The 27,195-nt window shown below is 45.4% G+C and overlaps 1 protein-coding gene across 1 annotated transcript in view; it reads left to right on the top strand.

Moving 5' to 3' along the window:
• The window catches only part of SH3RF3 (SH3 domain containing ring finger 3), a 231,352-nt gene that overhangs the window by 185,684 nt on the left and 18,473 nt on the right, over positions 1-27,195 (top strand). Inside the window, exons 5-8 of the mRNA XM_082784635.1 lie at positions 4,238-4,332; positions 7,879-8,049; positions 11,091-11,338; positions 15,228-15,532. Of these exons, the coding sequence (XP_082640761.1) occupies positions 4,238-4,332; positions 7,879-8,049; positions 11,091-11,338; positions 15,228-15,532 (819 nt within the window). The remainder of the gene's footprint in view (positions 1-4,237; positions 4,333-7,878; positions 8,050-11,090; positions 11,339-15,227; positions 15,533-27,195) is intronic.

Here is a 27,195-nt window from a genome sequence, read left to right as displayed (position 1 = left end):
CAAGTCTGAGTCCCGTGCTTTCGCAAGACACTTCCCTAATCCCCGTAGGCACCATGTCTTTTCAAATTAAACCACAAATATGGCCTTAAAGTACCAGTGAAAATCTAAAGCGAATCTACAAGGGAGAGAAAAAGATGCTTTTATGCTGGAAGTCCAGAGCACTGATCTTCGTGCTTTCGTAGAAGTATGGATGGGAAGAGAGAAAGGCAATGAATTTGAAATGAACTTTCAGCCCAGATGAGTGGTTATTACCTTTAATTTCCTGGTCTCTGTGGGCTTGTCTGTAATGTTTTGCCAGGCTGGTTGTTTTTAAATAGATGTCAGGGCTGACACAAGAGGCAGCAACTTCTCAGCAGCGTATTATTTACTCAGGAGTATATGCTATAAACTGTAATAGAAATATATCATTACATATACATTAAAGTGTGATTTGTTTTGATGCTCCTGTAGTTCTAGTGTAAATAATACTTACCAGCTGGAGGAGGAATGAGACCCGTCTGAGCTTAGACACATCTCAGTGACTCCTGAGGAAGTCGTGCTATTCATTCTCTCCAGGAAATGTCAACCCGCAGGCTTCACGGTCACCTGGAAAGTTCAGTCTTGTCGGCTGGCTGTGGGTCTCTTCCCTTCAGATGCAACACAAACAATGGCTGTAGCCATTACTTTTTTAAGTACCTGAAAGTTTTATTGGAGTCATCTGGGGGTTTTACTCAGGATTTAGCCTTCTGCGGTACAGAGACGTAACTCTGCTGTGCATCACAGAATCACTGAGGTTGGAAAAGACCTTCAAGATCACCAAGTCCAACCAAGACCAAGCGAATCCCACCATTAAGCCATGTCCCTTAGTGCCACATCCCCACGTCTCTCAAATACCTCAAGGGATGGCGACTCCACCACCTCCTTGGGCAGCCCGCTCCAATGCTTGGCCACCCTCTCCATGAAGAAATTCTTCCCTATATCTGATCTAAACCTCCCCTGGAACAACTTGAGGCTGTTTTCCTGTCCCTTGCCATCTGAGAAAAGTTTGGCACTGTCCTCACTGCAGCCTCCTTTCAGGTAGAGAGTGATGAGGTCTCCCCTCAGCCTCCTCTTCTCCAGACGAAACAGCCCCAGGTCCCTCAGCTGTACTTCTTAAGTCTTGTTTCCTAATCCCTTCACTGGGTGTGAAGGAACAGGACTTGGTGTGGAGGTGTCCTGAGAGTGCCTTTGGGCAGGAGTTCTTCTAGCTGGGCCCAGGCTGTCCTGGGGAAGAGGAGAGCTGTTGTTGTGGAGCTGAGAGCATCAGGCTTTGTGAGTGGTACTCGGAGGATGCCAGATGGAAGTGGGAGCATGCTAAGAAGTCAGATTTGGCTGTACAGTGACCTAAGTACCTGGGACAAGAGTTGGCAGTGTCTAGTTCAGAAGGCTGCACACCAACGTTAGGGTAAATGTCCTAATCAGGAGGTGAACGGATGGATGTGGCACACTGACCTCCCAAAAAAAGTATCCAACAGAGAACAAAGTATCAGAGCACTGCCTCCTATTCCCATTCCCTGTAGCAGAGGAAGAAGAAAAGAGGGCATGTTTAGTACCTTGTTCCTTAGATCACAATAGCAAAAGGAAAAGCGGGCTCCAGGGCTAAATAAAAGAGGAAAACGAACTAAGCCCTGCTGCTTGCAGTGATGGAGGAAGGCCTGCTGTGTGCTGCAGGAGGGCTGTCAGTGGTACCAGTAGCTGCAGGGACCCACACAGACTGTGCAAAGGGAAAGGGGAAAGGTAAGCTTCCACAAAAGTAATCAAAAGCATGAAAAAATAACACCCACATCTCACACAGAAGTCAGTCTGTGGAGTCAGTGCCCTGGAAGGCCAGTGGGTCCCGTGGAGTGAAACCTGGTGGTGAAAATCGAGGGCAGAGGCAGACTGGCAAGTAACCCATCAAGCACAGTGAGGAAGCAGGCACTGATTTAGAGTTTGTATGTTGTTACTAGGCTGAGCAAAGTGGCAAAAATGAACGGTTTGTAGGGTCCAGGGTAGCGCCAGATGCAGCAATATTACAGCAACAGACTGCAGGCAAGACACTGGCTGTCAAGTGGGTAGAGAATGCAGAGGACTACAGAGACTTCTTTGGGATTAGTCAAGGGAAGAAAGCAACACTGCCATCAAGCAACGCTAACTGACAATTATATGATGTCTTAATCCCTAGGCCTGTATGTTAGAACAAGCATAACAGCAAATAAAAAGTGTTTGGGCTCGTGCTTCTAGCAATATAGATGATGCACAGGCCACCAGTGTCAGTGCAAACAAATGAATGGCTGATGCTGGCACAGCAATGCTGCTCTCTGGGCTTGAGAGGACCGTGTGAGCTCAGGAAAGGATAGCATGTGTCTTACACTGCTGAGATCTTTCTGCATACGCAGTTCGCCCTGAGGTTGCTCACTCAGCTCCAGTTTTTCACGTGAGGTACAAACAAAGTGTTTTGTCGTAGCAGAAAAGGGCGGGTTCCGATCTGTTTTCTGCTGTTTTGGAGGCAGTTTCTCCAGCTCCGAGTGGATGTACAGTTGGCACAACATGAAATACTTCGCACCAGCTGGTTTCTCACTTGCCTCTTGGGTGAGGCATTTGCCATGCCTCTCTGCTCAGCGTCTTCCCCGATCCCTAACCCCATTAACAAGCTCAAAATAACGAGTGAGGGATCACGCTCCAGCTATCCCTAACATTTTTGGGTGGGTTGATATTATCTCACTGACATGACAGGCAGGATTAATAGAGCCTTAGTCACGGAACTGGAAAGAATGCTTACTTTTACACATAGGACTAAGAGCTGCCTGGAACCTTCCTTCTTCAAGCAAGCAGCCAGAAAGCGAGGGGAAATAATGAGAAAAAGGAGATGTACTTGTCACTGCAGCTTCATGATGGAGCATAGATATTGGTGAGAGAGGAGACAGCTTGCTGCTTGTTGCCAAAAGCTGTGGAATCACAGAGCAGTCTTCATAGTTTGCTGCCTGATTCCTTAATGATAGTGTGTTAATATTCAGCAGAGCAATATAAATTAACAGTGCAGTATCGAGACATGACACTGTAATAATTATGTGGGCTTCTCTGGAATGAGGTGACCTTGAAATCCATTAATTAAGTAGCAATGTGTGTCTTGGCTTAATTCGGTGTCATTTGTAAGTGCAAAAAATGCCCCTATGTTTCTGTTCCCAAAGTAGATCAATATTTACTGTTTGTTAGATAGCGTTTGGAAACAGAAAAGCTGCACTGGAGGTCTGTGAACCGCTCAGATTATTTGCTGTGTGGAAGAGGCTCTGTCTGAACCCACAGTTGCTACACAAACTTCGGATACTACACTGTGGATCCATTCTACATATGGACATGCATCTAGCATTTGGCTGGACTTACTATAAAAAACATTGCAAGTGCCATCAGCCCAACTTTGTCCTGTATTTGCAGCAAAGACCTGTTGCTACTGCTCTTGTCATTACTTCAGAGGGGGTTTCCAGACAGAATTCATCTTTTACGTAGGCAAATTGGAACTTTGATGAGACAACTCAAAAGAGTTTGCCCTGCGTAATTTGGCTCAGCATTAACTTTGAAAAAAAAAAAAGAATGATTACGTTTAGATTTGTCTTTCAACGTTACTAGCTAGAAAACATATCTGCCTGGATCCCTGTATGAGAGAGGTGATGTATTTGATGTGGTAAAAGAGTAGCAGACTCCTAGTTTCTCCATTCAGAGATACTCCTGGTTTGGGTTGTGCTGTCACCTGTCTCTTTTTCTTAAGGATAGCATTTCTAAGGACAAAAACCGTATGCAGAAATGAGACTACATTTTGGAAGTTGAATAGTATCTTATTCTCCATAGATCTGTAAGTCATTGATTAAAGGAGAAAAAAATTGAAAAAACAAGCTACTGAGGGAAAAGGTTACCTTTATCAAAGAAGGTACTACTGCAGAGATGTGCATGTTGAGCTGGTTTTACAAAGCAGTTCAAGTAGTTTTGCTTTCTAAAACTTTCAGGGATTTGCGTGCAAGGGATAACTGAATTTCTCTGACAGGTACATGGAAATGCAGTTAATAAGCTAATATCCCTTGTGTCAGAAACGTATTTCTGGAATGTGTAAGGCTAAAAGATATCTGGAAATTGATAAAGGATGTGTGTGTGTTTTTTTTTTTTCCTCTGTGCCTTCACCCTATACCACTTCAGGAAACAGTGAGCTTCACCTTAATCCTTGTATATTCTTTCTTGAATTTTTCAGGATTCCTCTTCGATTGGAACAGTGGCTGGTCCCAGGACAAGTGCAATAATTGGAGATCAGGGAATACCACCGAAGGTCCAGCTCCCCCTCAATATGTAAGCAGACAGCTCACTTCACTCCCTGCTAACTCTTTGCTTCCAATTGTGTGCGCGCGTGTGCATGTGTTTGAAATCTGCAAGCCTGAATCTCAGCTCAGGAGCACTCTGAGAAGAGAGACGCCATGATTTCTTACATGACCCAGCATCCATTGAGTCTGAAAAAACAGTCGTGAAAAGCAAGGCTCCCCTTCCTCTATGAGCCCTTTTAGATTCCTGATGTATTTACTACAGCTGCATGAATCACTGTGGAGCAAACAGAATGCCTCTCAGCTAGGGAAAATCTTCCTTCAGCTAAAGCTCTTATAAAGGTGTAGTCCCAGGCAATCAAACACCTGATACGTTCATCATTAACTAGAAAAAAATGACCCAATTACATTCTTTTTTCAGTACCATAAACACAGGCATCAAGTGAACGTTTAAAGTGCAAGAGTATCATGAGGATAGGAGCTTGTTAAACTGTATGTGGAAGAACAGAAGGTTGACTAGGTACAGCACAAAACTGGTAGACTTCATTATAATAAATCTCTCGGAGTCCAATTGGCTTATTTGTTACCTGTCTAGTCAAGCTACTCAACCCTTTCCTGTGATCACATATGCTTTATATAAGCAGAACTATATAAACACACACATGCGTGAACACCACTGTTATGATATTGTTATGATACGGGTAAAATGATATCTGAATTCAGAAATAAAATCTTAAAGTAACATAGGAAAACTGCTTTAAGGAGAAGAGGGGAGTTGGAACAGAGCCAAGGTAAAATCGTTTTCCAGTACCAAAGTGAGGTCTGCACACCTGGGGGCACCCGACATCGCCGGCTGCCCCACGGAGAGCTCACACTGTCACCCTATAGCCACCCTGTAGGGCCTGTGTGACATGGAGTGAGGCAAAAAAAATATTTCAAACCATGCCATAATCAGCAGTATTTCTGGTATTTAGCTGCTGAATCAGGCCAATTGCCAGCTGGCTGGCAGTACCCCTGCCTCTGTGGCTCGGCGAGCCTCCCCTGCTCCCTCCCACGCCTCTCCTGTCCTCTCCCCTGAGAAGCATGCTTGTAATCTAGTCTGACATTTTGCATTTGCAAGCCAAGCTCCAGCCAAAGAGGAAGCATTCTCTGAAGACTGTACCAGACCTAGAGAAGCACGGTCCTAGACAGAGCCATGAGGGTTTTGCATTATAACTGGAGTTACAGGCAGCTCCCCCAGGCCAAGAGCGGGAGATACTTTCTCATATAGGCATTTTTTAGGGAATTTTATGAAGATTTGGCTTCTTCTAGCTCATGCTCCCTGTTAGCCTCAGTGTTTCACATAGCCCAGAATAATTACATCTTCCAGGATTTCAGATTGTTGTTCCATCGCTTTCATCTTGGCCGTGGAGAGTTGGCTGGTGACAATTTTCACACAGTCCATTGAGAAAGCACTGATCACCTCCGTTGTTGTCCCAGGGTCATGTTGTGGGTTATCACACAGAGCTTTTGTCAGTTTAACCACACGGAGATGGACTGGCCTTGGCATGGAGTCCAGGCTGGGCTGTTGTACATCTTCCTTCAGTCTCAGCAAGGATTTTGGTGCTCTGTCCTGAGTATGTGCCTATTGGTTATTCAGACTTACTGGGGGCTGAGTTTGGGGAATTTGCAGGGGGGAGCAGAAAGAAACTCATAGGAGAGCTGGGGACAGCTGCAAGGCAAAGCAGCCTATGATCCACCTGACTTAGGGTAATTTTACTTACACCTTCTTCCAGCATCTCAACCTGTAAATTGCATTATTACATATAGCCCCTTGGGACAAGGCCCAAGTGAGTGTAACAGTCTATAATGCTCTCTCCTTGACTCCTGCTTTACCCATAGCTCATAAATACAAGCCATATTTAAGCATCAATTTAAAAAGGCATAGCCAAAGCCACTCTTTTTGCTCCCTCAAGTGAGCACAGTTCCTAGCACTTCCCGTTATGTCCTAGCAGAGCACTGTGCTGAAGGATTAGCAGTGAAGCATGTAACCTTATTTCATGTCGGGGTGATGCATTTTAATGTTCTGCAGTTCATATGTAGCCTCGTGTTTTCCATCAGGTGAACAACAACAGGCCTGCTTGGGCCCACCTGATGACATAGGCTAAACAAAAGATGTGCAGGATGCTTTCTCCCATCTGAAGACTAATGAAATACGATTTCTTATTGTGTTTTTGTACCCCATGCACATGGTAAATACGGTCAGGCACATCAGCCTAAGGATGCCCTGAGGAGCTGTTACCAAATATTTCATATTCTGCTCATTACTGCTGTTTATTTACTGCCTTCAGAATAAAAATAAAGAAACCTACTGGCACCATAAAGGAGTAGAATTAGAAAACTAACAGGATTTATTCCTCAATCATATTTCCTAGGAGGTAGAAGTAAAAAGCCATGTATCATTTTTATTGGCTGCAAGTCTAAAATCACAACGGTTATAGTTTTCATTATTTCTTTGTTTTGCAACTATGAAGTTGTAACTATGAGGTGGGCAGCAAGCCTCTACTCAGCCACCCCTGAGCCTAAACGCATTCTGATGCACTTTGTAGTGTAAATGCACCTTCCATAACTGTTTTGCAACAAACAAACAAGAACTCAAGGCACAACCCTGATCAAGAATTACCAGAAATCCCTTTTGCATTTGTAGAAAGGTGACAGCACAAAAAAAAAATAATAGTATTTACAAAGGAAATGTTGTTCTGCATGCAATTCTTGCTATCCTAGCCAGACTTTCCATTATTCCACAAAGTGTAAGCAATCATTCTTAATTTCCAACAAGGCTCTCTCTAAACAGAAAGAATACCTCTAGGGACTTTAAGCTGTAGTCATGTTCACAACAACAGACACATCCCTGAAGTAGTAGCAGAAGAACAAAAGAAAGATAAAAAGAAAGATTCTAAACAAAGGGAATAAATAAAAAGCCATAATTAAATAAATAAAAAGTTCTACGTATTGGGAACTGCATTAAATATTTATGAGTGTGCTTGCATACAAAACATCCGAAGCCAAATCCTACCACTTAGCTTACGTAAGCAAAAATCCTGTAGTAAAATTCATCCTCCGTCACTTGTTGTTTTGCCCTCGTAATACGAGTGTTACCATAAGGGATTAGAACAGTTCAATGTGTTGCTTCTAAAGCGAGCCAGCACAAATAGCACAGAGGAAGTTGCAAGAAAAGCTGCCTGAATCATTTGTAAATAGCCTACCCAAAAGAAAAGTTTCTTCTGAAACTCCACAGTGGAGGTGGCTCGTGCCCTGAAGGATATGAACGTGTGCTTCGTCCAGATGTTAGGCTCTGACAAACCTTCCTATTGGGTGTTGGGGTCTTGGTTACTCTGCAGTTGCCTCCTCCTTCTGAAATTGCAGCTAAATTCTCGAGTGATGCTTTGTGGCAGTTTTTGGCTTCAATTGCACCCTGTCCCTTTTCCACCGCTCTTTCCGAGCAGTGTTTCCGCTCGCTTTCTGCTCCGTGGGGCTGGAGTCGAGGTGGGGCTGACATCAGCTCTGTGCTTTCTTCATGTGCGACCTCTCCCCGCAGCTACCTGGCCCTGTACGCCTACAAGCCTCAGAAGAACGACGAGCTGGAGCTCCGCAAAGGCGAGATGTACCGGGTCATCGAGAAGTGCCAGGATGGCTGGTTCAAGGGCACGTCCCTGAGGAGTGGCATGTCTGGGGTCTTCCCAGGGAACTACGTGACACCCGTTTCCAGGTGAGGGCCGCCGGCCAGGGTGGAGGTACCTGAGATGGGGTGGGAGGCGTTCTGTGGCTGGAGGATGCTGAAAACAAGGTGGCTCCGCTTTTAAATCACTTTTTCCCTGCAGAAGTTTTCCAGTGGCAGCGTTGTTCATTGCAGGCTTGGGTAATGTGATTTGTGGGTTGCAGCATCAGAGTCATCCACGCTCTCAGACTTGGCTAGTTTTGTTAGAAGATGGCATTTACAACCCCCGGCTTTACAAAGTCTGATGTGCCCAGCTTTTATTATTGCACAGGATCTGTTTGCTCATGATTCTGTGTTATTACAAAACCACTGAACTTACACCAGTATTAAACAAAGCAAGCAATGCTTGTGGATTGCTTTGCAGTAGCTCCTCATCTAAATTTTGTTTTTGTAAACCACTCTGAAATAATCTGCAAGCTGAGGAGATAGTTCATGAGTGTGTCCCCAACTGTTTTACCCCACTGCTCCTTGCAGGCAAACGTTGCCATGTGTATGCCCATCTCTCCTTTAGAGCCACCCTGGGTTTGCAAAAGGAGCTCGCCCCTTCTCAAGAGCTGTCAGTGCCTCCTCTCACATGTTCCCACTATCTCTTGGTCCTTTCCAGAGAAAGGCACCCCACCATGCAGAGAGCGTGGATCTTGAAAAATCAATCCAGGTTTGTTCCATCTTCAGCTGACGTGAAGTTTGTAAGACATGGACTGGGCAAGATCTAAAATTCAGAGCAGATGAGAAGATGATGACTAAGCCTGCTGACAGTCCTAAAAAAAAAAAAAAAAAGCATTAATTCATGGGGTCTTCACTGTTCATCAGCCTAAATGTATTTACCTGATTTTATAGAGCCCCATGGCTGCCTTCACTCTGTGCCTCTTCAGCTCTTAATTAGTAAAGAGGTTCGTGCTGAAGTGTTGTTGATCTGAATCAGCAAGACTTTATTAAATGCAGCATGTCACAGCTAGAACAAGACACAGAGAAGTGCTAAAGGGCAAAAGTCCTTTCCACAAAACCAAAAGCAGCTTTATCGTTATATTTATGATCCTGTGAGCTAATTAAGTTCCTGTGTAAATCACCCTCAGTGAGAACAGCAAGAAAAATCTGATAGCAACAAAATCTCCTATTTGCTGCACTTTCAACTTACTTTGTTCCCCTTCATTTTGACAGCAAAGCGGAGGATTAGATTCATGTGTGTTTTTTGGGCACTGCCTACAAAACCCAAGAAAAAGAATTTGACCAGTGAGCTCGATGTATAAGCTGCATAGTGAAAGCACAATGGGAAAAGGGCAAGACCATCTAGATGGGCAGATAGGCACAGGGCAGCAAAGAAAATTTGCCTCATCCACCATCTATCCATCTCTACTGGAGTCACAGATAACGTTTCTGTACCTGTCGGTGTGCATGCTTGCCTGAAGGCAAGCCCCCAGCGAGCTGCTAGGCGTGCTTTTCTGGCAAAGCCAATCTCGCACAGATGGCCAAGCCAGCCCCAGCCGAACCTTGCTCCTACCCTGCCAGGTCTTCGTGGCAGATGACAGACAGCTGAGATTTCCACCTGGGGGGACTCCTAGCCTTTCCCCACTTGAAGGCTGATGAAAAAAAGTTTGAAGCAAAAAAAAATAATCAGGCGTTTAAAAAATAATAATCTAGGCAAACCCTGTCTGGATTTTATGACAGTACAGTGTTGTTTTTCCTCCTATGATTTTCTTTTTGGGGAGAGGGGGCAGAGGGGACTGCTCTCTTCTGCACTTTTCATTTCTTTCACTCTTCTGCACATATCTTCCAGCCTTTTTGGCCTCTTTCTGTCAGAATATCACTCATTTGGTTCTTCCCCCTTCCACTCTTTTCTTGGAATTGCTCCCCCAGTCTTTCTGAATTTCACCGGATTGTTCACCATACTCCCTCTTTCTGCTCTCCTCCTCTCTCTGTTCCCACACAACAGTTTGGGGCCCCAGCAGTTCTCCCAATCCCACTCTCATATGTTGGTCTTGCCCCTTTTCTGTTATCCCCTCTTCCCTTGCTCACCCCCTACACTGCCTCATTTCCATTTCCTACACAATTTGTTCTGCATCTTGTCCCCTTTGCTGCCCTCTCCTCGAAGGGAACCGTGGCAGACAGAGCAGCCAAGGAGAGGAGGACAGCACAAAATGATCCCTCTGTTTCATAGCATCTCCTACTGGGAAATTACTCAGAAACCCGAGTGAGAAACTCAACAAGAGCTGCTGAGCAGCAAGCAATTTTGTCCACTGCTGTCCTCCTGCCCTGGTCAGAGAGTCTCCAGCTCGGTGGTACGAGGAACGAGGCATGCTTTAGGCTGAACTCATTGCATGGCCTCATTCCTCCCCGCTGAGGTCTCTCCCCAGTCACCCAGATGAGACAAGAACTACACTTGCAGTTTAAAGTGAGCAGCAGAAGAGGGGTCGATTATTGTTTGGATTTCCTTTTCAGCAAGGTCAGCTGCATTTTCTTCCCTCCTGTATTTCCCCAGCAAGGCTACACTAGGGATGGTTGCATGGGTAGGGTAAAAGCTCAGTCAAGCCAACCCCTGCCAAGTCCTCTGCTTTTCGGTCCCCGTCAAAAGCCACACACACAAATTTGCTGCCATCCATCTTTTTTCCCCCTGTGGGGCGGTATGCAGATTCGGTCCTAGGGAAAGATCCCCACGTCTGTTTTAATTATTAGCCCATTACCGCCGGTGAAATAGCCTCTGGCACACAACACGACGTTTGGGGGATGCCTGTTTCTTCTGAATTTAGATTTGTGGTTTCGCTAGAAACTATTCAGGTGGAAGAGGAGCTTAAGGAAAAAAAATACATATATGTGGGAAAAATTTTCTGTTTTCACCCTGAACTTCTTCCTATAGGATGAAGGGGTGAAAATGTCCACCAGCACACTTACTGTGTCCTGTAAGGGTACAAGTACTGCGTGTAGCTCTGTTTAACACCCAAGGGGGTGTCGTGTTGAGTAACTTGGGGTACACATCACCCTGGTGGCTGGGTATTGGGGTCTCCACAGCGTGCTGACACCGCTCCATCTCCACACAGGGTGCCGGTGGGAGCCGGGCAGTCCAGGGCCGGCGGAGCCGGGGGAGCTCAGGCAGCGAAAGGAGCTCCCGGAGCCATCCACCCCGCTGGGGCCGCTCACACCGCCACCACGGCCGTCAGGCCGGTCGTTCCCATCACGGCACCGCAGACGCATCCCCAGCTCCAGGCGGCCTCTCCGCAGCTGAACAACTGCTTGAGGTACTCGGCTCAGCAGCCGGCCGGCCAGGCCCGCAACGCCATGCAGATGGGTACGTACGGCAGCCTCCCCGGGCAGCACGGCCCCGTAGATCGCCTTGGCCGGGCTCTCGGTTCAGCCACAGCTCGGTCAGTGTGGGATAGGGAAGGTTTTATTTGCTCGTAACGTTTATGGGCGTCGATTGATCTCTGGGAACCACGTTGTGCTTCTCAGATTGTTCTGTTGCTACAGCTGGAGTAGATTATGGTGTTTACAAATATTTGTACAATTTATCTGAGCGAAAGCAAGCGCCCTGCATACTAAGGAGATTAACAGTTCTGAGTCCGGCTGGCACGCTGAAGGAATAACACTGCCCTTATCACAGGGCAAGTAATGTGCGACTTAAAATTAAGAAGCATTTCATTGGGCTTCGGGGATGAAAGGTATTTATTAGGCAGAACGGGCCCCGGTGTTAGCGATAAAGCAAGAGATCTGAAAAATGCTGCCACCTTTTTTGAAACAGGAATAAGAGCTTCTCACACCAGGGGGGCTCTGTTCTTTCTGGGTTTCCTTTTTGATGTACAGCACAATTTTCTGGAGCACAATTTATTCCCCCCTATCCCTGATGTTAAACAGCTCTGATGTTGAATAAAGTAAAAGCAAATCCTGCGGTGGAACTTCACAGTAAAATTTAAAACATTTTGTTTCTGATATTTTATAGGGACTTGAGCCATGGTGTTTACAAAGGCAGATCAGTAAGGACTGTGACTGCTGAAAACTGAGGTCTCAGACACAAAACAGAGCAGGCCTAGATGAGAAATATACAGTGTTGTAAGTCACGGATTTGTACCTTTTGAAGCCAGAAGGGACCATTATGACCGTCTAATCTCACCTCCTACACAGTCCAGGCCAAAGGCAAGAAAATGTAATCAAACACATGTGAATCTGAGTCTCGAACAGGGCAAACTCCTCGGCTCAACAAACACTGGCAGGACTTTACATGCCGTCCATGCCACGCTGGGGAATAATCTGTTTATCCTTTTTTTTTGTCTGCTTTAGAGGGCTGCTGTTTTCCCCTAAAGCCACACACTGTTAAAAGGCCTTCTGCTCCTGCAGTGCAAAGGCAGAAATGTCCCTCCTTGGGCAAGATGCGCTCAAAAATGGTGTAGGACGTGCCTCTGTGCTGGGTGCCCCGAGTGTCAGCATGCAAACCTCTGTCAGCCCAGTATTTAGGAGATCCTGGTGCGTCCTGTGCCCATGCCAGCAGGCAGATGGGCTGCCCCAAAACCGAGGTGATGGATTGTTTCACCCCATGCCATCCATCCACGGTGCTGCTGTGCCATATCTCCAGCAGCTTCCCAGATTTAAGGCTGCTCTTCCAGGTCACTCTGACATCTCAAAGTGCCAAGGAGCCAGCAAGCAGTGTAATCCACAGGCCACAGGACAGCTCTGAAGCCTCCTACGTGGGACTTCTCCAGCCCCTCCAGAAGAGCTCTACAGCCCTGCAGGACAGGGCAATGCACATGCACTTTCTGAAAGCCTTCCGAGAGAAGGAAGCTGGCACGGTATTCAAATCACGTTTTCTGTTGGCTTGCAATATGCATGAGTAACAAATCAATTTTGCACAAGGCCACTAATGTAGGAATACACCCAAAATGAAATATGAGTGGTGTAGAACAAAAATAGCCTTCAGTGAACATTGCTAATTAATAGCATGTTTGATGCAGCACAGTCCAGATCCAGAGATCCCAGAGCAAAGGCATACATTATAACAGTAAGCAGATGAAATTACAGAATAAAATGTGAGAGTCCTGCTCACAGTTGATTTTTCTCAGGACATTTATTTTGCTGTTTTCCATGCTTTCTGTTTCCTTTGTGTCTGGAAACATGGAGGACTATATGAAAGTAATATACACAATATAATTATCAAATCAGTCTTCAGCATCCAGATCCATGTAGTGAAATTCCATTACAGTGCTTTTCCTCCAGAATTAGGAAAGACATTCCTCCCTGCAACCAGAGGTACAAAACCTTGACCCTGCAAGCTTAACTATCCCAGAAAAATTAGATTTCTGGCAGAGGAGGTCGTGCATTACACAGGCTCCAAACAGAAAAATTAGTAGAGAATTGCTTCAAGATAACCAGTGGTGCCCTCTCTGGCTCTCTGGAAATGAATTACACTTCTTAATGGATGTTCTTGGCAATCCAGGGAAGAGGAGAAAAGGTAACTAATCGTAAGAATGGTCTTGAAGGGGTCTATAATAACAACTTTTAGGCCCTTCTTCATGCTACCTGGTAAAATCATTGCAAGACCAATTGATGATAGTTTGATTGGTTTTCTATGCGAAATGGTAAAAAACAAAAAAAGATGTTGTAGAATCAGAGAGTTACTGTGAAGGAGAATCATGTAAACTTTGGAGGTGCTAATCTGATGATCTCTTGCCCATCAAGTTCAGTATCATATGGCATAAGGCTGGGGGATTAAATTCCCTCCAGACTGCAGGAGTGCGCAGCTGGTGTAGTAGGTGTGACAAATGGCACGCCTTGTCATTTTAATCCCCAGTAATGGGTGCCATTACTAACCATAGAAACAAACGAAAAAAAAAAAAAAAAGTGGTTTGAGTTGTTCTGGCATTATTGTTTAGTTATGCATTGAGTGAACTCCAGTAGTTGCTTTTGGTCCTGCGTAAAAATGTATCCTTCAGAAGAATTTTAAGAAAACCACAGATCAGAGTGGGTCAGAAATTTTCCAGAAAAATGCTTCTTGGTCAAAGAAAAGCTGACTTGTCGGAATTAAAGCTTTTTGTCAGGAATGGATATAGTTCAACCAGACTTCATCCACAAAGCTGTCCTGGCTCAGGCTGCAATGAGAAGGAGAAGGAGAAAGAAAGAGGATAGTCAGCTGCCTAGATCTATTCTCTGCATAGCACAAGCAGTGCACAATGACTGGATGCTGTGCTTTCATGTTCCAGGTATAGATGCCCTGACCAGCCGAGGAGGCTATTGCAGAGTGGGTGAATAGGTTGTGCTCAGAAAAATGTTCCAAAGCTCAAATGGTGCTGCACTGAACCTCATGATGAAACTCTGAAATTATTTGTGAAATGGGTGTTTTCCAGACAGTCGTACTATTTAATCATTTAAGTGGGCTCAGCTTCTGCTCTGTACCTACCTGAAATGCAGTTGTATGTAGCAACCTAAGCAGCCAACCAACCTGGAAGTCGAAAGAAATGTCATTGTGGGAATGGACCTGGAGCTTTGTCACACTTTTTGAAACATGAGGCATGCAACAGTGCCCCGAATCCCTGGGGGGGTGACTTCAGCAGTGAGTCGTGGTCACCATTAAACAGCTGAGCACCAGCTCCTGGTTCCTAGTGGTTATAGGCAGGGCGTGCTCATCAGGGCAAGCAAGGCTAAAAGGCACTTCATAGTCCCCCAGGGACCTCGCTAGCAGAGATGAGGCTGATCTCAGAAACTCTCCAGTGGATTCCAGCTTAATTTATCTTGCACAGCACAGCGACGCGCTGCTGATCATTTTGTTAAGGCTGAAACAAGAGACCTCCCTTTGTAATTGCCTCCTGCGAGGTCATCTGGGCTAACCCTTTAGGTCCCGCACTACATGGCCCCAGAAAATTTCAGGGAATTCACAACAGCGTTAGAAGGGGGTCTTGGCGGTTTGGAAAACAGCTCGGATGGAATGAGATTGGGTATTTAAAAATGGGGTAGGGCTTTTATTTATTTCTGAGCGTGGAGGTAGGTAGCAAGACTCTACCCCTATGGCACCACTAGGGAGGAACGGCCATTTTGGGGTCTGCAGACAGGGGGATTTCTAGGATTTTGCCCAAAGCACTTTCATGCTGAGATACCCTCAGTGAAAGGCGACGAGCTGAAGCTCTCCGGCACCCTCATGGCAGGGACTGGCAGCGTGGCAGGGAACCAGGTCTGACTTTGCCTTCCCTTTGCAGCTCACCCCCCGGCACCAGCCCCGGAGCGTCCCACCGCCACGGTGTCACCACTACGGACGCCCAGCTCGCCCTCCCGCCTGCCGGCCGCCACCATCCGGCCTCACCCCACAGTGTCCCCACAGCACGGCCACCAGCCGCCCGCCCCGGGGGCCCGGCCCCTCATCCCCCTCACCTCCGCCGCCGCCGCCATCACGCCGCCCAACGTCAGCGCAGCCCACCTCAATGGCGAGGTGGGTGGCGGGCCCTTGGGTGGCCCTGCCAGCCCCAGCCCTGCCAGCAAGGCTGAAGAGAGGAAGAACGAGAAGGTAAGGGCCACCACGGAGGGCCAAAGAGGGTTTTCATCACCTGCCATGCCTCGGGTTGTTTGCGCGCTTCGTCCTTTCCCCACCGCTCTGTTCCCACGTTGCCCACTGGGGTGCAAAGCGTGGCGAGCTGCTCTCCTTCTGAATTTCGCTGTTCCTTCCACTGACTGGTGTCCAGATCTCACATTTTTGCATAAAGACATTATAGCAGGGTCTCGGACCTCAAAGCCAGATGGCCAAGTCAAAAGCAGTCTGCCAATAACGTGGCAAAAGTTACGGCAGGGTGATTGACCCAGATACACTAAAGCCTCAATGCATGAGCAGTCAGAGCAGTTTTAGCACTCTGCAAATATCTGGTTTTCTTGCAGAAAATGTTGCCAGGGCACAGTGGAGCAGGGAAAAGGGCCTCAAAAGCAGCTCACGGCAGGTTCAGCCCTTCAGGAGCCAGCCCTGGCAGCCACATTTCCATCCCTTGTGCACCAGGCTGAGGAAAGCCAGCATGGAGAGCTGCTCTCCACGCTCTACCTTTTAGGTTTTCCTTTTACCAAATGTTTTCATTGGGTTAACAGCTTCCATTTATCAATGCTGAGGGTTATCTCCGTGCTGCCTAGCAGAGCCCATTGATTAAATGGCCTGCTAGAAGCAAACTCCTGGTTTGTATATGAGTATGAAGAAGAGATGTGGGGGCTTGCTTTTCCTTTGGATCTGCAAATATTCCTTCCCGTGTGTTCACCAGGTTTTTCCATGGTGACAGGCACACGTAGGGTAAACATTTGCTCTGGACGTGGTAACACTGAGGTTACAGATCTCACAAACGATCAGGGTCACAGGCAGCCTCTGGTTTCACAAGATGATGAATATAAGTTTTTTAAGCCCTTATGTAGTCCTATCTTGAATTTTCTGGTTGTCCTTTAGTTAAAGAGGAAAGGCACAAACTGCTGCCAGAGATGTGAAATTTAGGTACTTGCTTTCGAAGAAAGACTTCCAAATGTTCATCAAGGGCTTCTGCTACTTCTGCAAGTCAAAGGAAGTGTATAGCATTCAGCCATGGTGGTAGGTCTGCATATTACCTCTGAGCTTTGGGTAGCGGCACGTTTAATACCTCCTAAAACTAGCATGCTATTCTGTAGATCCATATATTTTAATTCATGTAGGACTACACTCCAAAATTTCCTAGGCAAACGTATGTCAAATTCCTACCTAAGATATTGGTTAACCTTTCCCAGATTGTTACAGCTTTAAGTTATTGAATTTGGTTGCATGGAAGTAAATTTATGATTTCTTGAGCTGCGTGGATAAAGGGGAGACACAAATATTGTACTACATCAATGCAATCAGCATTGCCAAAAATTAGTTCAATACCTGGGAAGTACCAGACAGAAGTGACGCTAAAAATTGTCATCTCTGACTGCAGAGTGGTATAAAACTATGCTCAGCTGTGTTGAGCAATATGTTCCTGAATCTCGTCCATGTCGTATTTCACTTTCATTTTAGGAAGATCTGAGTGAATGATGCTTCCTTTCCTTTTAGAAGTAGTGACTGATGTTTGGCCAGTTAAGTTTTGTTCCTGCTCTCTGCATAATTCAAATCAAACCTAAATATCTCTTTGAAGCTGTTGAGAGGTTGAATAGTGCCAGACTAAAATCCGTGTCACTAATCATAAAGGAGGTGTGAGTCACAACTGGAGCCCTGTCTAGAACCAAACTTGATATTTCCGAAGTGAAGGCTGGTTGGGCAGGTTTTTGGATGAACAGGGAACAGCCATCACACTCAGAAGGAATATCTGTGGAGAGAAGCAAGTCTGTTAATTGCTAAATATTATTAGAAAAATGCAGACAGGTTTGAGGGGCAAAAAACAGAAGCATGGACATAACTAGCAAACTGCCAGATGACCAAAGATTGGAATCAGTTTGTCTAAGTTCAGTTTCATTGTTATTATCAGTCATGTACTTTGAGATTAAAGGAACAGAGAGGATGTTAGAAAGAGGAGTGGTAATAAGGTCTTCAGCTCTACAGAACACAGGGTGGAAGAAATGCACAGATAATTATCTCCTGAGAAAAGGAGATTAGCAAGCAGCATCAGAGGTAAATTGTAACATGCCATAAAATTAACATTGTTGTTGGATTCAATGGTTTTTGGTCACATTATGCATTTTAATCCCAGCTTTGTCTTTCCAGTTTCTTTGTAGGTTTCCTTTGTGGATGAGGGATGAGCAATCAGAGGCAGACCAGCTGTTTTGAGAAACATTCTCTTGTTGTTAACAGGGTGTTTCTTTCACATGCTGATTGTTAGTGTGAGTTCAGGTACAGAGGGAGTTCACATGGTATGTAAGAAGAAGTGGTTTACATTCTGGGATGGCCATGCTGAGGATCCACTGGGTTTCATGGTTTTGTTGTAGAGAATATTTCCTGTGAAAGGCTATGGAGACAAACTGTATTTTATTTTTTTTTTGCATTTGTCACTTTGGCATAGTCAGATATACTGGTCCTTGGAAATTTTCTCCAGACGGTAGGTTTAGAAAGGTTGGTTGGTTCCTTGAAGGCCAGGATGAGAGAGAGTGGGAAAATGTATTTTAAGATGTGATCCTCTACCAATTTGTGCTTTATGAGTTCCTGCCTAGATTCCACTCAAGGGTGCCAAACGTGGCATCAAGGGGCAGCTGTTGTAATGAGTCTGTATATGCTACTTGGGTAGCTTTTTCCAAAACAGGATTGTTTTTGCATTGGGAACATCCTTGTTGAGTGCACTGGTGAGGCAGTCACTGCTAATGCTTTCCCCTGCACGAATATTTAATATGTCAGTGACATTTCAGAGGTTTCTCTTGCTGTGCAGCAGTCAGATACAGGCACGTTTGGGGATTTTTCTAAAATTAGTGGAGTCTGATTCCAGTTTTTACGTTTGTAAATAAAAAATAAATATTAAATATTAAATATTAAATTTAAGAATTACTTACAAAAATGTAAGTGACTTCTGCTCCGTGCCAATTTGCACTTGTCGGTGTGCATTTATCCCAGAAGGATCCCGGGACCAGCCTCCTGCCCAGTTAGGGAACAGTTTCAAAGCTGCCATCCTTTGCCGACTGCTGGTGCTAGCTGAGTAAGCCAGAGCAATAGATAGTGCTCAAGTCCACCGTGCAACTGTGCTTGGAAAGTGCTCCGGCAGCAGAGCAAGCTTAGAAGTAGGGCGCTTGAAAATCAAAGCTGTTGCAGTGCTGCATGGACTCGGTACAGAGCAGCAGGAAAGGCAGCTCACGCAGAGGTAGGGCAGACGCCGCAGGAATAACAAGCTGGGCACTGAATACAGACACGGGAGCATGGCAGAAGTCAAAGAGGGAACGTGCTCAGGGCAGCACAGGAGAGAGAAGGGCTTTAGCAGCTGCGGGGAGATGTAGCAGGGGCAAAGGAGAAGGGATATCAGTGGGGAGGGCAAGGGTGAGGGTGCTGCGTGAAGCCAAGGAGAGGAAACCTGAAATGGGGAAGCTGGGGCATAGGGGCTGGTGTTTAGCTAAATAAGGGAGTTGAGGGGAGCAAAGTATAAAGAAGAGTTTTTCTTCTATTTCTTAAATGTTTCTTGCTTGAAGCCAGTTCTTATTCTTTTCCAAGAAGGAGTTTTCCTTCCCCAGAAGTGAAATAATTCCCCTCAAAGTCAGTCTCTTGACTCTTCAAGGAGCGATCCCAGAACATTACAAGGGCAAGAAGGAGCTAGAACAGAGAGAGAATGGGGTACACCCTATTTCCTTTAGGGGTGTGCAGGGGTGTCAGAGGTCCTTTGAGCTCTAGTTTCATCATTTGTTAATGATATCTGCATGTGCAGCCATCTGAAACTCAAACAATTCCAGTTCCCGAATCTTCTGAACATTCAAAAGCAAGGGGTGGAGATCCCGGCTGCGAAATGGAAGTATAACCCTGTGTTTGGGGGCTTTTTCAGATCGGAAACCCTGATTTTTCAGTCATGAAGAGCACCGTGCAAGTTCAACTGGTAGCTTATAGCCGAGAGCTTGTAATTATGGCATGACTACTGCCTTGACCTCGGTCAATTTTTGCTATAGTAGTTTCTGCTGTACATAATCTGGGCTGATGCTTAATACCTCAGATAAAACCACTTGTTTGAATGAATTAATGCATTTCTCATTAAATGTGCTCCTCATTACATTAATCAAATCAAGCAAATCATGCTGGGTGGTTTGACCACTGTAATTAAACTTTCTTTAAAATCCACTCATTTGGCTTTTGTTGAGGATTTTGATTAAACTCTTCCAAAATGTCTAGCCCAGTATCTGCTAAAGAGGAAAATAAGAGCTTGCTCTAGTGAACAACCCATTAATTCATCGCGGAGTTACACCAACTCCTTACTGTTTTACCTAGCCAGAGTGTATAGAGATATTTGAAAATTGGCAATGTAAAATTAAATGTTCCTTATAACTGTGCTGAGGGAAAAAAAAAAATCCATTTGCAGTTTTAAAATTAGTAGCTGTGTTCCTGGAATATAGAGAGGAGCTGGATAAGCATGTCACAGGGAATGGGAAAGTACAGTGGGTTTCTGTTTGCTGATGTTAAGATAGCAAGAGACACATCTTCAGAAAATGACTTTGAACATGCACCAACAGTTTTGCATGTGAAGATTGAATCAGTAAACATCTGTCTGTTATTTTTTCTCACTGGTGTCACTCACTTTCTCAAATATCAGCTGTGCTCAAAATAGCTGCATTCCTCAAATGATACAGTCTGTTTGGCTTGATCCCGGTGCAAGGACTCAATTACAAGGTAGAACAAGCCAAGGCCTGTTTTCTGGCCGCGCAAGTGTCCCAGCATGACTTACATCCACATTTCTAAGCTTTCTTCTCCACCCAAAGCAGGGTGACTGCATCCAGGCTGCTTATCGAGAACAGTCCTGGTACGTGGTGTGGCCCATACGCTGTCCTGGAGGAGAGCCAAACCCACAGTGATTAATGGTTGCAGACCGGGGTTTGATCCTCATTCCTGGCCTCATTTTATGTGCAGAGAAGATGTGACCAGTGAGATTTCCTTCTCCAATGCTCCTCCTTTGCCTTCCTCTGCTCACACCGAAGTCGCAGCCCGCTGCCCCATCCCACCAGGCAATGCCCACCCTGGCTCTGCGTAGAGCTGGGGGCTAGATCAAAGGCCCTTTGAAAAAATTTGGCTTTGTAAACTCCGAGATGCTCTTTGGCCTGATTTCACATCAAAGCCGTGTGTTTAAGCTGTCGGCTGGAAAAACTAAAACCGCCTAAAGGACGTGATTCTACATGGTAGTTCACCTTCAGTTTTCATTTATTGGGAGCCGCCGTGTTGCGGCGTCTTCTCATATTAACTTGTCCCTGAGTGGAAAGGGTTTGTTATCGCTTCATATCTACCAAAGAAATTGAATTCCTTATCCAGAAAATGGAAGATCAGTCTCAAAAGTGAAGTGCTGAGCACTTGCAGGGACTGTGTAGATATAAAATGACATAACAAAAATAGTGGTCACCCTGGGATGAATAAAAGCAGCTTAGGACAGAGTTGATGAAAGTAGATTTTTCAGATACAAAGTCAGTATGACCGGCCCTGAAGTTTCAGAAGAGGAATTCAGTCTTCCTAGCAGATATGAAATGATTTCATATTTTTCACTTTGTAGCCGGTTCACCTAAGAGAGCCCCCTGAGTTGGACAGGTAGGAAACAGAACGATAACAGCCAAGTGACAACGTGAAAGCAGAGCGAGACACAGGAATGAACAAATTGCTCAACGGCAGAGGAGTCTGGTTCACACTCTTGGAATAAGTGTACCAGAATGTGGAAAGCATCAGGAAGAAGCAACCTTAAAATAGTAATGTAAAAATTTGTGTGAAAATTATAAAGAATAAATTATGTGGAGCTAATTTGTCTGGGTAATCTGTAAGACATCTGAGTTGATCCCAGAGCTGCCAACAACAACATCTCACCCATCGTTTTCAGAGTCAGGTTTGATTTTTCTGCTGCGCATGTTCCCGTGTGTTCTTCAGGAAGAACTCTTTAATCTGGAATATTTTAGTTCAGATCTCTGAAGACTTGTGCACAGAATGCACACTGTTAATCCATTTCCTTTCAGCAAAGGAGGGGGGGCTGTATCCCTCACAAGCACACCACTGCTTCCCATGCTCCAGAAGAACAGATCTTGGCTCTGTGACCAGCAAGTGATTCACCAGAAACTTGGCCAGGGAGTGGAAACCTCTTTTTCTGGTCATGTGAATTCAGGCCACAAAGTTCTGCTTTAGGGCAGAGAGCTCATGCTTCAAATCTCTCCAGCACCTTCTCCTTCATCATTAGAGTTCAATTTGAAAGGACAAAAGCCTGGCAACTCGCTGATGAATATTTTAGGGCTGGCAAATAACCCAGCCAAAAGCATCAGCCCCAGCTGTCAAAACATAGAAAACTTCAGCCTTACTATAAAACAGATTTCTGTTATTTCTGACTGGCTAGGATTCTTTTGCTTAGATCAAGGGCAATAAGCCATTGATCAAAATTTCTTTTTCTTCTTCGCATTTTTGATGTTAGGAAATGCTTTCGAATTCCCCACAGATATTTCCAGCGTTGACTTCGCTGCCAAGCAGCCTCTGAGAGCTCTTCCTCTTCCCTCTCCTCTCCCCCGTCCTCTGCTTATCTGCCTCGTAGCACTGTCGCAGGATTTCTGAAGTGGTTCGAGTGGTTCTGTGCTGTGCTCTGCGGCCGTAGGGGGAAGCGGATCCAGGGGAGGCCAGGATGGAGAGCGCTTTAGCTTCAGGAAGAAACTCACTTCATCTGCTTGCTGGGCGCAAAAGCTGCTTGGGTGCCACGGTGCAGCGTTCTGCTGGCACCTGCAGGGACCTAGTTTTATAACGCGTAGGACCCGTGGGTTTTTGCTAAATCCTCAGTGCTGTTTGGGGAAAAGCACGCAAGGAAGCACTGGAGACAGAAAGCTGGAGGTGTCTGTGTGTGTGTGTGTCTGCGTGTGAGCAGCAGTGCAACTCTGCCAACAGTTTGCAGGGCATCAGAGTCGGTGGCATCTCGGCCTCCCACGTGCCCAGGGCTCATTTGCTTTCCTCAGTGGTTATCCAACCATGGGCTTACACACAGCCAAGAGGCAACAGAGATTATTCACCGAGATACAATTATCTCGAGTGCTAATACAGTTGTCTTATGGAGAAAAAGTTTGAACTTTTGGCAGTAATCAATTGGCAGCAATCAATTTCTCAGTGTCCACATTTCCCTTTTTCTGTCGCAGAGGTACTGATATTTTTCCTTGCCTTGCTCTGTGGTTACTCATAATAGGCGGGTTAAAATATCCAGGGTCAACACAGAAATACTTCAATAAGCTCCGTTTGAAGAATTACGTAAACTAAATGAAATTGCAGTTTCTGTCAAACATCAGTCCTGCAGAAACAGGACTTTGTAACAGACAACAGATATCTGCAGCATGCTTCTGTTTTCATCGTGTAACTTGAGGGCATAACCAAGTTATAGCAGAGGGATATTTATCTTATTTTGTACATTTTTGTTTATTTTCCATTTTGCAGTAGCAGCAGAAAGATTCACGAGCCCTCAGCTTTTATTGTGCCAAATGGTGAAGCCACTTTAAAGTCAATCTGCTGGGGAGTTTTGGTGGTGGTGGTATTATTTTTTTTTCCGTCTGAATGTCTCAAGCATCAAGTAATTCCCTTCAGACCAAGTGAGGACATGGAGCCAGTGGTTGTCCCTGTTGGTCTAAAGAAAAATGCTCTTATTATGCCCTCTAGAGAGAAGATCATCCCAAGGAACTCAGGAAGTACACCATACAGAAGTTTTTTTGCAGACACGATGTCTGCGGGATGCTTGGAATCAATTAATTTGGGGTGTCAAGCAGCCATCCTTTCATAAGAACTATTCATTATAAAGGCAGAACTCAACACGTTGCTTTGCTTTTTTGCATATATTTTGCTTGGTTCTCCTTCTCTGATAAGTTTCTTTAAATCAAGACTATAGAAGGTAAAATATTCATTCACATCAGACTGTATTCAGCACTCTAGCAGCAGACTGGCATTGGGCTTCATCACCAGATGCCCCAGGGAGAGAAGTAATTTAATGTGAGGCCATGGCCAACTTAATTTACAGTAAAGTAAATTTGCTGTTCTGTGTTTTTTAGTCCCCACTCATGAACAGTTCAGACCTGGCATATTTAAAAATGGAACTCGCTGGCTTTTTTGATGACTTCAGAGATCTCAATTCCCTCCTGTACCACATCATGTTGCCCTTCCTGTCTTCAGTTTTGCGACAGGAGAGGGGGGAGGTCGGGCAGGCAGAGCCTGTCCACACAGTGGTGCCTGCTGTGTCAAGGGAAACGCATAAGCTAGGCTTTGATCAGGACATAAAAGAGAAAACTGGTTTTCTGACTTTTTAATTTTTATTTTTTTTTTCTGGATAGGTTTTATCTCTAAGCCAGATACTTTTGGTTGGCAGGCTTAGACACAACCTGGCCGAGGGATGCTGCTGACCAGAAGGGAAGGTGGCAGGGGGAAGGTAGGAAGGATCATGGCCCCACAGGCATGGGATGGGTTCACCAGAAAGTCAGAGCACGGATGCCTAACTTCTCTTTAAATTGCTCAATTAAGATCCCTCTACAACTTCCCTGAGAGATCTGTTCCAGTCCTTCCACATCCCTATTGGTAAAAAAATTCTTATTATCCCTCCTAAATCTTCTATGGTTACAGATGCTTCTTGATGTCCTGCTCTTGAGAAGCAGCTGATAAGCTTTCTCTTCCAATAGTTTCAGTATTAGAGAACTAATAGCATGTTCTGCTCTCACAACTTCACTGCTTCCAGACCAGCTGAGCCTTGTTCCTAGCCTTTCTTCACAGGTACAGTTTTCTGAGTCTCTGATAATACTTTCAGCTCTCCTTTGGGCAGTCTTCAGCTTGCTGGGGTGTTGAGGAGTAGTGCCCCAGAGTGGAATTCAGCTGAGACCTTGTTAGGGTTGAGTAAGTACTTTCCATGGCTTACATAAAAAATGCTTGTTAATGTGTTTCCAGGCGAATTTTGCCTTTTCCACAGCAGCATCTCGACTCACTCCCTGTTTGTTATCTGCTGTAACTCCCGTGTCCCTTTCTGCAGAGCTGCTGGCTTGCCCATCACTCCTCATTTTGCATCTCTGCATTTGATTTATCCTTCCAAGCAGTTGCAAGTCATGCTTGTCTTTCTCAATTTCACTGTGTTGATTTGGGACCGTTTCTCCATTTTAGGAAAATTGTTTTGAATTCTTACCCTGTTTATTCTCTCAGCTACTGGCAGACACACTCAGCGCAGTGCCCACTGCAGGTTTTAGAGCTCTAGCTCATCTACCAAGCAATTAATGAAAAGATTGAATAGCACTGGCCTAAGACAAGCCCTGTTGGTACCTACTTGAAATGCTCTCCCATTTGGCAGAAAATCATTACCTGGAACACATTGCAAAGCAACTGGTAACATCTGGTTATCTGTCTTCAGTCTGACTTCTTGGATGCCTGCTGCTGAGTTAAAACAGAGAGAGAGCAAGTCTGGAAGGGACCCCTCAAACACACACATTGCCGTCCAAACAAGAAAAACTTGAAAGGGCAAACTTGTTCAAGATACTCATCATATTGTCTGCTCTACTGTAGGAGGACTGTCAGATGTAGCAATAGTAATCACGGTACAAGAACTTGGCTACAAGTCGTGAGTGCTTAACTACCAGGCTACCAATAATTCTGTTTTCTTCCTAGGCAGAGACATTCCAGCTAGCCATGGCCAAACTGAAGATGAGATGGTTCAAAGCCAGAGTTTGCCCACACCAGTTTGCTAAAATGAAAATAAGAAAGGCTGTCTGTCAGTCTTTGGGTACGCTGCGTCATTTGATCAGCCACTGAGGTCAAGGGGAAATCTTTGTGCACTTTCATCTGACTTGCGTAAAGGGGTTTTCAACTTCAGCTGTGGTAGGCAGGCTTGGAGACAGGCTGTTATGACAAAGCTGTCATTTCTGCTCCAGTGCAGCAGTGATTTTATCTTTATATAGTTTCTGTGATTTTCAGATATGAGATCTATGCAACCAACGTTTCCACAGAGGCTTTTTGAGCTTCTGTGTTGTAATCGACCATTTTGTGCTATTAGTTGGCAGGAGCCACCTTTGATTCCAGGTCATTCTGGCCTCTTCTGGTAGAGCAAAGAGGAATATGCTGCATATCTGTCGTTGCTGCTGGATATTTGTGCAGTGGCAACTGTGAGAATACAACCGAGCGTCACAGCCTCATGTAGCACACTCCAGAGGAGCAGCACGTGAGCCATTTGTGTCCAGAGAGTTCACGAGGCTACGACGTGAGTATGCCCACAACCCGTGTGAGGGGGCACTCGCTGGCTGCCCCACTGAAGGTTTCCTACTGCCAGCTTTGACTTAAAACATTTCCCCAGACCTTTTGGTTCACCCGAGGCAGCTGACACCTGACATCTGAGCTGACGTGTTTTGTCTCACAGTGGGAGTGGGCTGAGGAAATGGAGAACGGTGGTTTAGGTGGGAAACGTGACAGGTAGCAATTAGTTAAATCAGTGTGCCTCAATTGCGTTTAATTAGATGATCGTACCTGTAGGTCACGTGCCTAGGAAGAAAAAGTGGATAGAACAGACAAAGGAAGGGAAGATAGGGTGGGAGGATACGATTTTGCTGTATAATGAACCAGGGCAAAAAGAAACAAAGCCACAACGCTATTGACTCCCCTTCCCTCCTTACCATATAGCTGTTTTGTTTGGCTTAACAGCATTATGGGGCTTTTCACTGACGATCCTTCTTGCTCAGCTCTTTAATTTAAGAAAGGAGAATATCATTCCTCTCAAGACCTGACTTTGGCATAAGGGGGTTGTTTGTATTAGCAAATTGTCTTTGCTGGCTCCATTTTTATTTTTAAGTAACAAAAAGACAAAACTAGGCGAAACCCAATTTTTGCAGAAGAGAGAATGCTCCTGTAATAAATTCTGCCAGAGCTTCAGCAGCTTCTAGCGAGCCTTTAGGTACCGCAGAGCTTTATTAGTAACAATAACCCAAGTGTTGTGACATTTGGAAAGCCGCAGTGCCTTGGTTACTTTATCAAAGAAATTGTAGTTTACATGCCTGAGCAATCCTCTGACATTGACAGCCGGTTACTTTGCAAGCCTTTAAAATGATTTTGGGATTCCTTGCTCCTCCTGTATGTGGCAAATTGGTCTCTGTAGGGCAAAAGGGCTTTGTCCAGCTGTGTGTGTCCCAGGAGTGGTTCACCGGGTGTTGCTTTCACAGCCTCTGGCCCACAGGCCATGTGGGTGTGATAAGCTCTGTCAGTCTCGGCTGGTTCCTGGGTCTCTAGTTAAATGCGTTTTTATGAACTGGTGAATTGTCTGTAGGAATTATTTCACCGTAATGTGTTTCAGTGTCTGGCGCGCGCAAATCCTGCCAATTTTTCATTGTCCACAGGCAGCCCTGTTTCCCTTCTGTGGGGAATTGATGCTGAGAGGAGAGTCTACCTGCTGTGCTGCCTGAATTTTCCACAAGCAGTCTCGCCTCTGAGCGCCAGCCACCCCAATGCTGTTTAGCTCGGTGGAAGTGCTGAAATTACAGCCCGAGGTGGCATGGCTGCTGCAGTAGGATCAACCAAGTGGGAATACAATCCTCACAGACAAGGGACGAGATGACCTCCGCTAA

This window comes from Aythya marila, assembly GCF_965140915.1.
Source record: "Aythya marila genome assembly, chromosome: 1".
NCBI lineage: Eukaryota > Metazoa > Chordata > Aves > Anseriformes > Anatidae > Aythya > Aythya marila.
Note: the sequence above shows the minus strand (reverse complement) of the source record. Positions and strands in the feature narration are given on the sequence as shown.